The sequence below is a fragment of the Clupea harengus genome, chromosome 15 (assembly GCF_900700415.2).
Source record: "Clupea harengus chromosome 15, Ch_v2.0.2, whole genome shotgun sequence".
NCBI classification, from domain to species: domain Eukaryota; kingdom Metazoa; phylum Chordata; class Actinopteri; order Clupeiformes; family Clupeidae; genus Clupea; species Clupea harengus.
The window spans coordinates 18,616,745-18,631,648 of NC_045166.1; the positions used below are offsets into that span (position 1 = coordinate 18,616,745).

General features: G+C 42.7%; 2 protein-coding genes across 2 annotated transcripts; one reads left to right on the top strand and one right to left on the bottom strand.

Annotated features, from left to right (window-relative positions):
* Positions 1–459: 459 nt before the first annotated feature.
* LOC105907249 lies at positions 460–8,546 on the bottom strand. The gene is made up of 16 exons (XM_031581221.1): positions 8,476–8,546; positions 7,784–7,932; positions 7,586–7,710; positions 7,228–7,365; positions 7,030–7,122; positions 6,758–6,919; positions 5,255–5,317; positions 4,100–5,144; positions 2,994–3,193; positions 2,357–2,471; positions 1,704–1,873; positions 1,521–1,618; positions 1,288–1,412; positions 896–1,194; positions 646–754; positions 460–550 (listed from the first exon to the last, which is right to left on the bottom strand). The coding sequence occupies exons 1-16, from the start codon at positions 8,544–8,546 to the stop codon at positions 486–488; spliced, it is 3,027 nt and encodes a 1,008-aa protein (XP_031437081.1). The 3' UTR covers positions 460–485.
* A 3,858-nt stretch (positions 8,547–12,404) lies between these two features.
* On the top strand, positions 12,405–14,022 carry LOC122133514 (potassium voltage-gated channel subfamily S member 3-like). Its single transcript, XM_042709879.1, has one exon. The coding sequence runs from the start codon at positions 12,405–12,407 to the stop codon at positions 13,185–13,187; it is 783 nt and encodes a 260-aa protein (XP_042565813.1). The 3' UTR covers positions 13,188–14,022.
* Positions 14,023–14,904: the final 882 nt, after the last annotated feature.

Here is a 14,904-nt window from a genome sequence, read left to right on the forward strand (position 1 = left end):
GAGAAGGTTTTGTAAATTAATTATTCCTTGTCGGCTGAATCGGTTGCGCTCATACAAGAACTAATTATGGAATAATGGATCTTGGCGATCGCAAAGAACTCTCCATACGCTAATCTAACTAGATATCTAATATCAGTCCTTGGTCAACGGGATCCCTCCTTTTTCCGGGGGTGTGGCAAGCTTATCCAGCTACACTTAAGTTAGCCTGCGCTGGAGCAGGTTAGTGCTAATTGATATGTTACTATGGTGATTTATCAAAAGTTGCTTCCACAAACCAAAAAGAGGGGCGTTTTTTATCTTAGCCTGAAAATTAGCTTGCTAAACCGCTTAGCGAGCTACGACGAATACCCCCCTGAACTAAACACAAGGATTAAATATCAGGTAATGCAAGTAAACATATGGATACACTCGAAAAACAGGAAAGTCACAACATTTTAAAATTAAAAGTACGATTCAGTGTTAGGGGAAATTATTAAACTTTAATTTCATAACAGGAAGATAAATCCAGATGAAACATGTTCCACGTGCAGTTCAGAAACCGTCCTGGGACCTTGAAGACAAGGAAAACAAGCAATAATTATAATTTCCAATGAGGACAGAAAAAACAAACAGTTCATGCCATCATTTTGCATTGCTCAACATTACCTCTTTTCACATGCTTTCTGCCCATCTGCTGTTTAGCACACTGTCCATGGCACAATCCATTCAAGGGGCTGTGGGGGTCACAAATGACCACATCACAATGGAAAACCACCTAAAATGGGCAGAGACATTAGGTCATTACTCTATCCATTCTGCAGTAATGACTACTGGCTGAATGGCAGACACCCCCAAGCACACACATAAGCAACACAATACATACAATACATAAAAAAATGAAAAATGCTCAAATGACCTGGCCTACAGGGGCATCCTCAGCGAAGGAGAACATCTTGACCTGGAACCTTTTGGAGAGAGAAGGGAACAGCACCCCGTCATTAGGCGTCTCCGGCTGGAAGACCGTCTGGTCTGGGTCCTCAGGATTTGGACAGCTAAGACAAAACAAAAATAAATACATTGGACACAAGACCACACACACACCATTCACACACCACTCGCCCAACGTAGTCAGCGCCACCTCAAAGAAGAGGGGCTGCCTGAGGTACGTCACCACAGGGTAGTCCCAATCAGAGTAGAACTGAGTGTACGTCCCATCTGAGGTAGAGGACCACGCAAAATTACTTGGAAAGGACAAAAGGATTGACTGGACCCCCCCCCCCCAAAAAAAAACACCCAACCACACCTTACCTTGAGCAAGACTCATTTGAACTGTGAAAGCTCCCACTCCGGCCTCGGCCACTGGTGCAGTGGATTGCGGCATGGTGGAATAAGCTTTAGTGGCATTCACAGAGTAGATGCAGGAGAACACAAATCTGTAACAGGGCTGCGGTAGTAAGTCACCTCATTAAGTGAAATGAGATTTGCTGTTGAAGGTTTAGTAGACACATGCAGGAAAAACAGTAACTGAAGAGAATTCTTACTGATATTTCGGCTCCTCGTTGGTTGTCGATTGAGTCTTGATATTTTGATCATTTTTCAAGGAGGCCATGTTCTCATACACCATCACATCATCTTTAAACTACAAAAGAAAAAAATAAATCAATGTGGTAAAAAAATTAAAATAATAATTTTAGTGACTACATCCACACTGGGAGCCAATGTACCGCTCTAGTGGTCCCACAAGTGTCTACACGGAAGTAGAAAAAAGCAAAGCGATCATCACTGAAGGAAGGCCCACATGAGGGATCGTTCAGACTCAGCTGTCCAGGGTTGAGGCTGGGCACAGTATCAAGTTTAACAGCAAGTGCCCCAATGGTCCCATTTGGACTGCAATCTGCAGAGGAATATTGGAAAAATAAAAATAATAAATGATCATAATATATATACACACACACACACACACACACACACACACACACACACACACACACACACACACACACACATAAAAGGATATAAAAACAACTAGTGAGGCACTGGAAGGAGAGCACCTCACAGGACAGTTGTAACCAGCAGGTTTCAATTTAAGGCCAGTGATATGGTGTTGCCCCCTGCAAAATCTATTTTCAAAGTAGGTCACTGCGGTCACTAGCAGGCTTCATTCACACATTGATTTCCAGTTTCTTCTAAATGAACCAGAGTGAATGCAAGCAAACAGTTAATTTAAGACGTCACATAACATGAATGAATTTATGCCATACAACTGCCATCTAAATACAGCTCTTGGTTTCTACCTGTGGGGTCATGAATTAGATTGAGTCTGGCATTTTATCTTCTGTGACTTACAAGACATTTAAAATAAATAAATCAAACAGACCAAGGATTGAGATGATGAAGGAACAGGCCAGGGAGAAATAGGTGATGATCGAGGTCCTCTCTGGGTTTTGCAGAGCCACATCAAGTCTGCCCTTCACATTCGAAGAGTGGACCGCCTGAAACATGGGATCACACCAAAGATTTGAAGTGCATAATTGTCAACCTAAATGGTAGACAGTCCTGATTCAATTTACTAGAAAAGGAGGACCAGCCCAGAGACACGTGTGTAGTAGGCCAAAACCAGACAGTCCCACCATGAGGATCATAAGCTCAGCCTCACACTGATTTCCACTGACTTAGAGCTCAGCATACACATGCTTCCAGATCATACACATTCTCCTTCATGTACCAGGGACCTTTTACATTAAGCTAGTTATAGCATTTAGAAAATGACACGGTTCTACAGACCCCTGCTGTTCATCGGGAGCAATTCTTGGCCAAGAATTTATATAATTTAGGCCAGTTAAAATTTGATTAAAAGTAAATCCAGTGTGTGTGGCAGCCAACTACCTCTCCATGTTTGACGTTTTTAGAAACAATGAAAAGCTGGACACAACACATGTCTAAAATTGCCAAAATGTGAAGAAATGAATGTTCCCCCAAGACCGTCCCCTTCACTGCATCAGGATTTACTGTACCTCAATGGCGATGTCAGGAGACCCAAAGGGAAGCGTTAAAGTGAAATGGGTTCCATTCTCATTGAAGCTGTACTGTTGGGCCAGCTCAGCGGTCAGCAGACTGCCACCAACCACCGTCTCAAAGTTATGGCCTTGGATTCCATACTGAACAGTGATGTAGACATTCATCTGATCACATGAGCCAGTTACAGATGCCAGATCTGCAAGGTAAAGGCAACAAAATACAAGGCTTTGGGTTTCTGAAAGGACATTGAACCTCAACATTTAAACTGATAGGGTTGAATGTAGCAGGTACATCTTGATACCTGACCTACTCCCTGGCCTACTGAAAATATCTGCCATCATGTCAGGTAATGTAGCAGATTGGCAAGCTTACCGCTCACTAAGAAATAAAATAACTAAATTAAATAGACAAGAAAAAATATTACTATCATTTTAAATTTGAGGAGTGCCATGGAGACAGTAAAAAACTTTGAGAGTACCTAATGATGATATGGGCAGAAGTAAAATGGCCAAAACACCTTCATTTATTGAACTGAATGGAGAATTCATTACTAAACCATCTGATATAGCAAACTACTTCAATAATTACTTTCTCAGTAAAGTGAACACACTAAGAAATCAAATGCTGCCTGTGAGTGGTGGGCTGTCCAAAGCTACAATACAAAATCATATTATGTGTGGTAAGGATTGTGTGTTTGATTTCAAGCCAATCGGTGCTGATTTTATGGTTAAGATAGTTAGTTAGTTAGTTAGTTAAGCCTTTGTATTCCTCTCGGAACATAGGCCATTGATGAATTGTTTCCACCCTCGTCTGTCCTGAGCCATCCTCTCCAGCTGTTTCCACGTCAGCCCCTTCTTCTTGAATTCCTGCTCTGTGCTCCTTCTCCAGGTGTTTTTGGGTCGTCCTCTACCCCGTTTGCCTTGTGGGTTCCATGTCAGTGCCTGTTTTGTTATTGCTGTTGTGTTTCTTCGTAGTGTGTGTCCAATCCAGCTCCATTTTCTCCTTAACAGCTGTATATCTACTGTTTCTTGTTTTGTGCATTCCCATAGGTTGATGTTGCTTATTGTGTTTGGCCAAAAGACTCCAAGGATGCGTCTTAGACAGTGGTTTATGAAGGTTTGTAGTTTGTTTGTGATGTTGGTGGTAGTTCTCCAGGTTTCGGAGCCATAGAGCAGCACGGTTTTGATGTTGGAGTTGAAGATTTGAAGCTTCGTCTTGAGGGAGATGTTTTTACTTTTCCAAATTTTGTTTAAGATGTTAAATGCTGTTCTTGCTTTCCCAATTCTTGTCTTCACGTCATCCTCTGTCCCACCATCAACAGCTATCACACTTCCCAGGTAGGTGAATTTGTCGACATCTTCCAGCGTCTGGTCCCCGATGGTTATTGGGTCCGTGTTCTTGGTGTTTATCCGCATTACTTTGGTTTTTGGACCATTTATTTTGAGTCCAAGTCCAGCTGCTGTTTTTTCTAGCAGTTCGGATTTGTCCTGCATCTGTTGGTGGCTATGGGAGAGTAGTGCGATGTCATCCGCAAAGTCGAGGTCCTCCAGATGTTCTGTTAGACTCCACTGGATGCCAGTCTTTTTATTGTGGGTTGATTGTACCATGATCCAGTCAATGCACAGAAGGAAGAGGAAAGGGGAAAGCAGGCAGCCCTGTTTCACGCCAGTGAGTACTTTGAATTTTTCTTGTGCGCATCCCTGGAAGAGTACGTTGCATTGCATGTCCCAGTACATGTTCTTGATGATGTTGGTATACTTTGTGGGGATTCCATAGTGTGCCATGAGTTTCCATAGCATTTCACGGTCTACACTGTCAAATGCCTTTGCAAAGTCTATGAAATTGACATGAACAGGTGTTCGCCATTCTATAGACTGCTCAATGATGATCCTGAGGCTAGCAATTTGGTCGGTGCACGATCTTTTGTTCCTGAAACCAGCTTGGTTTTCTCTCAGTTCATCATCAACCCCCTTACGAAGTCTCTCCAAGATGATGCGGCTGAACACTTTGCCTGGTGTTGATAGCAACATGATCCCTCGGTAGCTGTTGCAATCCCTGAGGTTTCCTTTCTTTGGTATGACAGCAATGAGCCCGTCCTTCCAGTCTGTTGGTATGTTTCCTTCTTCCAACCATATGGTCTTTATTAGCTGGTGGAGCATGGTGGTTGAGGTGTCGAGATCTGCTTGTAGAGCCTCTGATGGGATGTCATCTGGCCCTGCTGCTTTGCCACGTCGCAATTCTGGATGGCCTTCCTCACCTCAGATCTTGTTGGGGGGCCACAGTTGATGTCCAGCGTGTGTGTGGCTGGTGGGATCTCTACCTTTTGGGCAGTATGGTTAAGATACTTCACACAATTAAGTGTGATAAACCTTGTGGGTTTGATAATATTGACGGCAGACTGCTTCAGTTATCAGCTAAATCAATTGCTAAGCCTGTAGGCCATATATTTTCATTTTTATTTTATTTTTATTTTCATATTTATGTTTTAAGGAATGTGCTTATCCTGATTTGTGGAAAATCGCAAAGGTTACTCCTCTGTCAAAAAACAGTAGGGAGCCATTTACAGGTTCAAACAGTAGGCCTATCAGCATTTTACCTGTCTTGAGTAAACTTTGAGGGAATTATATTTAAGCAGATCCAGCAATATCTTGCAGAAAACAACATTAACTCAGATATACAGCATGCATACAAAGCAGGTTACTCTACAAGCACTGCACTGACATGTCTTAGTGACGAGTGGTTCAAACAGATTGACATGAAGTCAGTTGTTGGGGTGGTGCTCTTGGATTTCAGTGCAGCCTTTGACATCATAGATCATGAGCTACTACACTTGAAACTATCAGCGTATGGATTCAAAGATTCCGCTATTGATTTATTGAAGGGCTATTTAGTGAACAGGCAACAATGTGTTATGTTCAATGGCTCCCATTCAAATATTGAGACACTTCAGTGTGGAGTTCCTCAGGGAAGCTGCCTTGCCCCCTTCTCTATTCTATTTTTGTAAATGACATGCCATATGTATTAAAAAAAAAATGCAGGAATGGGGATTTATGCGGATGACACGACTATGTATGTATCGTCAGAGAGCATTGAACATGTTAATGAGGTGCTTCAACTAGAGTTAAAGCTGGTTTCTGAATGGATCATGGAAAATAAGCTGAAGTTGAATGTCTTAAAAACTAAATGCATGGTAATAGGTTCTAAATATGCTCTCAGGACAGATAAGAAATTAAGCCTCTCTTTAAAGGGTGCTGCTATGGAACAGGTTAAAGAAGTCAAACTGTTGGGTGTCACTATTGACGAAACACTGTCATGGTCCACTCAGATTAATAATACAGTGGTGAGAATGATTAATGGTATCTATGCCATCAGAAGGAGTGCTCATCTGCTAACTAACACAATTAGACTAGTCACACAATCTCTAGTTCTGTCAAATCTGGACTACTGTCCTGTTATTTGGTCTAGTGCATCAAAGCAAGAACTCAGTAAACTTCAGCTTGCACAGAACAGAGTGGCAAGACTAGCACTTCACTGCTCTGTTAGGAGTAGTGTGGATGTTATGCATGCCAGGCTGTCATGGATGAGGGTGGATGAAAGACTGGCATGTAGCCTTATTCTGTTTTTAAATAATGTGTATGTGAACAGACTCGTCACCATCTGAAGGCTTTTCAAAGTTGTCAGGGAAAAAGAAATGCAAACAGACAGGAGAGAAGTAGGGAGACACAAAAAAAAAAAAAAAAAAAAGATATGTTTGGTTTACATCTTGGGAATACGTTGCTGTTGTGTCGTATGGGCTTCTTATCAGCAGGCGAGCTGGATAAGTATAGAGTCCATAGCCTAGCCTGTGGAGTTCCATTGGAGTGAAAGCCTTCTCTGCAGGTGTGTAGGTCACCACCTTCTCGAGTCTGGGCACCTTTATTCCCTATTATAGAGAACAAACATGCAAGAGACTCAAACAGTACTGTTCTAACATTACTGATAAAACAGAAGCACAAATGTTAACATTAACTGCATGATTAATTGACTTCATACCTCAGGGACTGATTCAGACGAGGTGACATCTTTTACACTGGAGATCATCTGTTTCAATTGCTCAGAGGTTGGAAGGCCATGCTCCACAGAGACCTAATGGAGAGTCCAGGAAGTCACAATGTAAATACACAACACTAGAAATGAGACACTGAAATATTATGCATTTTAATGCTTGAGGGCCAGCTGAAAACACCTGACCTCCATATAGTTGTTGGTGCAGAGAATTTCACGAAAGGCCAGCTGTGAGTAGCTGCATGACTGGGACACAGTGTGGACTCTACCCGAGTCTTGTCCATATGTTGTGAGCTGTAGATGTGTGTCAAACGTCCCATCCCCCTTAACATTAGGGTCAAAACATCACATCACATCAAAGCTCCACACCATGACAAGCAACATTTTGAAATGCATTTTTTACTCAATGGGTTTTACATTTACAATTAGTCATTTAGCAGACACTTCTATCCAAAGCCACGTACAAAGGAGAGAAAGGAGAGTTTTAACTAAAGTTAATTTTCTACAGCTGGCAAGCAAAGCCACTTCAGGCACATTTCCATACCCTGGATTGGACATAACAATGCTGGAGAGAAGCATAAAGCAGGGTATTGCCCCAAGGATCTGAGGTCATGCTGTATCCACACTGAGTAGCCAGGAAAGGGGTGATTGGGATAACATCACTGCCATCTGAAAATATATTTTTAATACTGTTAAGAAGAATTAACCAAATGGTTTTTAACAATGTTGGGTCTCAACTCACTGAGAGCATCCACTCGAGCAGATTTCCCCGCCAAAATTGATCCGTCCACACTCACTCGCAACACATTTCCAAGGCACACAGAGCTCACGGCATGTGTTTGATGAGGAAAGTGGTAACAGGTTAAAGAAAGTGGGGCAAAAACGAGGGCACTTTAAAAGTTAAACACTTACCTTGGTAGGCCACTATTTGCGTAGCCGTGCTTATGGTCAAGATTAACACCCTGGAAAAGGTTTAAAATGTACAATGAAGTCGGCAAGACATGAAAGAAAGAGGCAACAGCAGAATACATGTGGTAGACTAATAATTACAAACGTTCATGAATAAATCTACAAAAAAAAAAAACGTCCTGAAAACAAAGGAGCGGGCTCATCCTGTGATATTCAGAAAAACCGTGCGCCTCTGATGAGGTGATAGAAAACTAAGATTTAAAGGCATTTATGACTGCAGCAGCACTAACGTAATTGAATTGCTGGGCGTAAACCTTAACGCCACGCACAGATGATTCCAATATCTGCGTAATTGCGCCTGCAAAACTTCCTGTTATTATCGGCCAAAGAGAGTATTCATATCTCCAATTAAAAACATGTGTTTATCAGGTAAAGTGAGACGTTATTATAGTTAGGCTATGTGTTCGTATTTTGTGGGAGTGGAAGTTTTTTACTTCTTTACATACATTTTCCTATTCAGATAACCATGGGCTGGTTGTGATTGTTCCGCCCACTCTGAGCCCGAAGCGAAGTCCGGTGAAGGGACAGAGGAACATGAGGAAGGTCTTCGGCTGTCCAGATCTGCGTGCTGGCTCGGTGTGCGGTTCGCGGTTTGATGGTGGACTAAATGGCTGCAACAGTTTCACCGCCAGTGCCGCTGCTAGCCATTTTGGTGCCCTAAGCATAACTCCTTTATGATGCCCCCCCCCCCCCCCCGAGAAAAAAACTTTCTTCCAGGTGTGCGCGCACGCCAACAGCTGACCAACAATAATGGAAATCGCAAGGTTTCATTAGCCATACCATAAACCTATTCATTTCAGTGTAATTTTGGCAAACCACTACTGTACTTGCTTGGATGTATTGTTCATAGTAATAGTCATGGCAATTATTACAAGTTTCTCTCAAATTTCATGTTGTTTTCTTGAAATAGCATTAGACCAAGGCTGCCCAATTTGGGGCCCACGCTCGATTTTTTTTGGCCCGCGCTCCGATCAGAATCAGAGTCAGAACATCATTCGTAGATAGCATTTTAACCCATTTCGAACAGGGCCTCAACGTCCTATGTAACTCAGACTGGTTGCAGTTCACTGCCTGGCCACAGTTTTAACATTGTTTTAGATGGGTCAAGGGGGGGCGCTATTTACCTCTTGTCAGATCCATAACTTTGCAGCTAAAGTTGTGATTCCTGGTTGCTATGGTTATCTAGCTAAGGCTATGGTTAGCTAGCTAAGGAACCTTTTAATAACAAACGATTTAAATGGAAGATTTCCGTTTGCTTGAAATGATAGCTAGTTATCTAGCTAATGTTATAGTCTCCTCGATTTAACTTCTACAATTATAATTGGTGCCTGTGACACTTCGTATGAACAAGTTCATATTCATGAGTTCATATTCACACATATTAACAACAGTTCATTATGTGTAAAGAATGCTGATATGAAATATAAAAACAACCAGTAGTCAATGTGCAAGCTTCCAATTTAATCGTGATATAAGATACTCTATTTGAGTTGGGGAAGTCTGTCCTTCAGTCGAGGCATGATGAGTTTCACCTGTTCGTGTTGGCGTAACAAATGCTTGTGGAGTCAAGTGCAGTTGAGAGGCGCTTGTCTCCAGGGCACAGATTACACTTAACTGTTATATTTTTCTCTTTTCACGGATACAAATAAAAAAGGCTGTGATTGGAATACGGGACTGGAGCTGTCCCTGACGGGACAAATCAAAATCACCCATAATATTTCGGGATGTCCCGGACAATTCGGGACGGTTGGCAACCCTACTTGCACCTAAGTTATACCATATTTGAGTGTGCTAACATTAGCAATAACGTCAGCTAGTTCGAGGTGTATGCATAGGCTAACCATTAAATTAGCAGCACATTTCCCGTATTTAACAATAATTACACATGGACTCAGGGGCGGTTTTTCCTATAGGCGGTATAGGCGGTCGCCTAGGGCGCCACTCAGAGGGGGGCGCAAAAAACTGCGCCCAGCAAAAAAAAAAAAAAAAAAAAAAAACAAGCATTGTGTTTTTTTTTTGCGCCCCCTTTTATATCTCCAACCAATATTTTGACTTAAAAAAAATCTAACATTAGGGTAAAATGAGCCAAAAATCGAAAACGGAAGGGGTACGTACGTCCTTGGTGTTGTCAGAACATGCTAGCACAGTGAGGCGTTTGGTTAGAGTCAAAAGCCATCCGGGGCGCAATTTAAGAAGAAAAGAAAGGAAGAAGAAGAGAAACGTGCCAAGGAGAAAGGTACATCCTTAAATCCTGTTCTAGCCTAGAACGAATTCCAGATAAGAAAACGTTCACAATGCGTGAATTGCCCCTGGCACTTTAGTGGAGTTAAGAAGAAAAGATGTACCTTATCATTGAAAGTTTTCCTACTCCCTGTCACATAGTTCTTTAAGGATTTTACAGAGGCGGGTATATAAAAAATGATATGTCCATTTATTCTACATTATACAAAAAAAGACTAAAATAGGGGCGCACATATAAAGCCAATAGCCAGTGCAACAACACTACACATATCTTACTCGTTGCATAGCACACCCATTAAGGAAGCCAAACACGGCAACTTGTCAACAAGTGAGGAATACTGGTAAAAATCCAAGTGTTGTATTGTCAACTATTGTATGGATTGAATATGTAATCTTGCCAGTTAGCTAACGCTAGCTAGCCAGTGACTTGTGACGTTCCTTGTTATTGCCATTCAGTCGAAACATCAGTTCAAGTTCAGCTGTACCGCAATTTGCGTCATTTTGTGTCATAAAAAGTATTCACATTTGGACAGCTTTAGTTTAGGTGGAGCGAGCTAGCCAGTTTAATTAGACATGATTCAACTAATCAAGAGCTATGCATCTTGGAATAAAAAAATGTCAGACTGTCCAAATACACCAAAATGCTTAATAACTACATAATAGCTACATTTAACAAATTATGATTATACATACTTTTGTTATATCATTTTAGATTCACTTTTAGAAGACTAAGAAAACATTATTTGCAGGCGATTTGGAAGATGACGTGGTGGTGTGTGTGTGTCCATAAACAGTTGAACAGGGGGCGTGGCCGGAGCGTAGTCCAGCACAGGGGTGACATTTTCTCAGTGATTTGTTCTTGAATTAATGTTTGTTCATCGTCGCGATCGTTGTTGTGTTTGTGTGAAAGAAATGCAGTCACAGGGCAAAATAGCGTTTGAAAGTTGCAATTCCGTTTTCGTGGGGGAAAAACATATTTTTTATTTGGGGGGGGGGGGGGGGGGGGGCGCCAGTAGTGAAGCTCGCCTAGAGCGCCAAATGTGCTAGGGCCGCCCCTGCATGGACTTACCTGGAAGTGATGCACGGGCATCATCTCGCAGTTTCTTTCTCTTTCTTTTGTCTGCCCCTGACTCCTGTTGTCTTTTTGAGGCCATTTGCGAAAAGTTGACCTAGCCTACTGTCAAAGTTCGTCAGGCCACTGAGATAGGAAAGGGCACCATGTCTATGGCACCCACAGCTTGGGAAGTTGAGTGTGTATTTGTTTTGGGGGGGGGGGGGCACCAGCGTAACTTTTTTAAGCAATTAAATATATCTCTTGTTCTGCCTGTTTTGTGATATACATGCCTAAACGGTGCCTAATATTTCTAAATGAAATAATATCGGCATTATAATTATTATAACTATGATGATTTTTCAGTTGCCTATTTTTTGGTGCCCCCACAGGAGTTGGTGCCCTACGCACAGAGCGTAGTGCGCGTTGTGGGAGCGGCGGCACTGTTCACCGCAATACATCTGCACGGACCTCCGGAACATGGACAAAATTAAATGAGAAGTCAGCAATACGGGAAACATTTTGTTGGCATCTAAAACACTATTTTTCAACTGTTGCTAAACTGTTTTTGTTATTATGGGCGTGTTTTTCGCCTTTGCTATTCGATAGCTGCAATTTCTATCATTCTAATTGCCCTGCAATGTAGTTGCTTAAGAAGTTGTTGCAAAACAATGTTGCTCGATTATGTCATAGTTAGTTTACAATTCGTTATGAAATAATTTCCTGTTTCCAAAAAGTATTTCCTCGTAAATGTGTTTGGTAGCCTATTTAATTACTAAAGGCAGTTTTGACAGCTCGTGCTCTTGCAGCTCAAAATCGCGTGTGTATTTCCACTAGCCTTGAAATGAATACCTTTCATATGATATTGTCTGTGACCTAATAATAATATTAATGGCGTTAAAAGAACTACTTTTAACATAATGTATTTTCATTCAAATGCATTGATCATTGGCGTCTGCATTTCTTGAAAATATCTTTCCTAAGATGACTTTGGAAGCATTTATGAAAATAATTAATTTGACAGCCCAGACATGTTGCTGTTAAAAAGAAAGATCCTGGTGCACTTAAATCCTCCTTATTTCTGTAGATGGATGTACACAGCATGCCCGAGTTCCAGCGTGTGGATGCCAACGACCGGCCCATTGAGGACCCAGTCTTGGCTATCCTGGAGGTGATCTGCATCATCTGTTTCTCAGCCGAGTACAGTGTGCGTCTGGTTGTGGCGCCCTCCCGTCGAAAGTTCCTGGCGAAACCCCTGAACATAATCGACTTTGCGTCTATCCTGCCGTTCTACTTAACTCTGGCCTTCGAGACGATTGACGAGGAAGGCAGCGAGGAGGAGAGCGAGAACCTGGAGAACGTCAGAAAGGTGGTGCATGTCCTGCGGTTGATGCACATCTTCCGGATCCTCAAGCTTGCACGGCATTTGGTCAGGCTCCGTGCCCTTGGTGCTACCATGCGCCACAGCTACGAGGAGGTGGGCCTCCTCATACTCTTCCTCTCCGTTGGCATCTCCATTTTTTCTGTGCTCATCTACTCGGCCGAGAAGGAGAATGCCGACTCCGACCTCAGCACCATCCCTGTCGGTTGGTGTTGGGCCACCATCACCATGACCACCGTTGGCTACGGCGATACGTGTCCTGTTACGACGGCCGGCAAGGTGGTCACCACACTCTGTATCATCTGTGGACTGCTCGTGGTCGCCCTACCCATCAGCATCATCTTCAACAAGTTCTCCAAAGTATTACCAGAGGAACAAGGCCTTGGACGCCAACCAATGTGCGGAAGCCGAGAAGCCTCAGGACAGCCCCTACATGCACATCCGAGAGCTGTATGCTCCGAGCCTGTACCCGTTCCTCGGTGGGATCTCCTTCAAAAACAGTGAAAGCAGTGGGGGGGACGATACAGACGCTTCCAGCCTTCAGGATGTTGAGGCTGAAGATGATTAATGATTTATTGAGAAAAAAGAGCTGAAATAAATGAAGTTTCTTTTTTTTTTTCTTGTTTCCTCGCTGGCTAGCTGCTGCGGTCGAAACACATTTTACCGCTGAAAGCACTTTGTTGTTCTCAGGGCTAATAAAATATCTCATCTACCAGCCTTTCAACACAATAGCAACATCTTTTTAGAATGCGGGAGATGTCTGCTTTCATTTTCAGTTCGTGCTGATATGAGGTCCGGAGGAAATTTTATGTTTTTGCCGCACCCTAATTGGAGAATGCACAGTGGTCATTTCAGAGAGCCAAGAAACCTAAATGTGTCCATTTTCCTCCCAATTGCCATTAAACGAGGCGAGTGTCAATCTGTACCCTTCCATTACAGACCTTATCTTCCTGCCAGGAAGTGTTTGCAATGAGGTCGTATACACAACAAAATACAGTCTTGGAAGGGAAGCCCAATCCGAACTATTCACCAAAAAACAAAAGCTCCTCCTCTGGTTTTGAGTGAATTGATTATCTTCATTGGATTTGGCTTTGAAGTGCATGAACTAAAGCATCCCCACCCACCCTTAAACCTACTCAATGCACTGTAATGATGGCCCTAAGTCATGACCCCACATGGAGGGTAATTGCTCCTCCTGTGATGAAGAGACTTCAAGAAGGTTCTGGAACTGAATCCAAATTTTGAAGATGCCAAAAAGCAGTGGCGGTTCTACACGGAGGCATGGGGTGGCCCGTGCCTCCGTAGACATGTCCCTGGCCACCCCTGTGGCCACCCCGTACTGACCAAATACAAAAATTAAGAATTTATTATGATTTTACACCTGAGCGCCAAAAGCGGAACTAATGTGACGCAAAGTTCTACACGGGTACATTAAAGCGGCGCACCCAAACACTGTAGACTGCCAGCCAGGTGTGGCGCGTGTCTGTGAATGAGAGCTCAGCAACTACTATTGGAGAGAGGAGCTGCGATTTCTCCTGTTGCAAAAGTCGGTAAGGTAAGCCAAACGATTTAGCTCTAGACTCAGTGGCTACTGCACACTAAGCACTGCTGGTCAGAGGGAGGTAGAACGTGACAAAGATATGTCAAGTAATTTTTCTATCCTGTAATTGACAGCATGCTCAATGAGTTGGACAGACGTTTCTCCAATACCAACTGTGAGCTCATGAGAAGCATAGTCTCTCCGCCCCCAGAGTGATGCCTTTTTAAAGGAGAGCAATGTTTTTTCATTTGGCCGTTTGTATAATTCAGACATTGATGATTTAGGGCATGCGCTCCATCAATTTATGAGAGTTTTGGACAGAAAGGTACAGAGTGGTGAAGTTAAAAGGTTTGAGCTCATTAGACTGTGCAAGATTGCTGTAACCCTTTCTGTAAGCTCAGCCTCTTGTGAACGCAGTTTATCCACACTGAAACTGATAAAAAAACCTTCCTGCGGGCCACCACTACTGATGAGAGACTCAGTGTCCTGAGCATAGAGTCCAGAAGGGCCAAGGCTCTGGATCTTGATTTATTTGTGGACCTTTTTGCCAGACAGCACAGCCGTATCCTGTTGCTGTAGTGTGTCTATTTTTATTTATCTATATTTTGTTTATTGAATTGACGCCCTGTTTTTGCACCCTGTACTGTATTTTTCATTTTTCATTTTTTATGGCCCTACCTC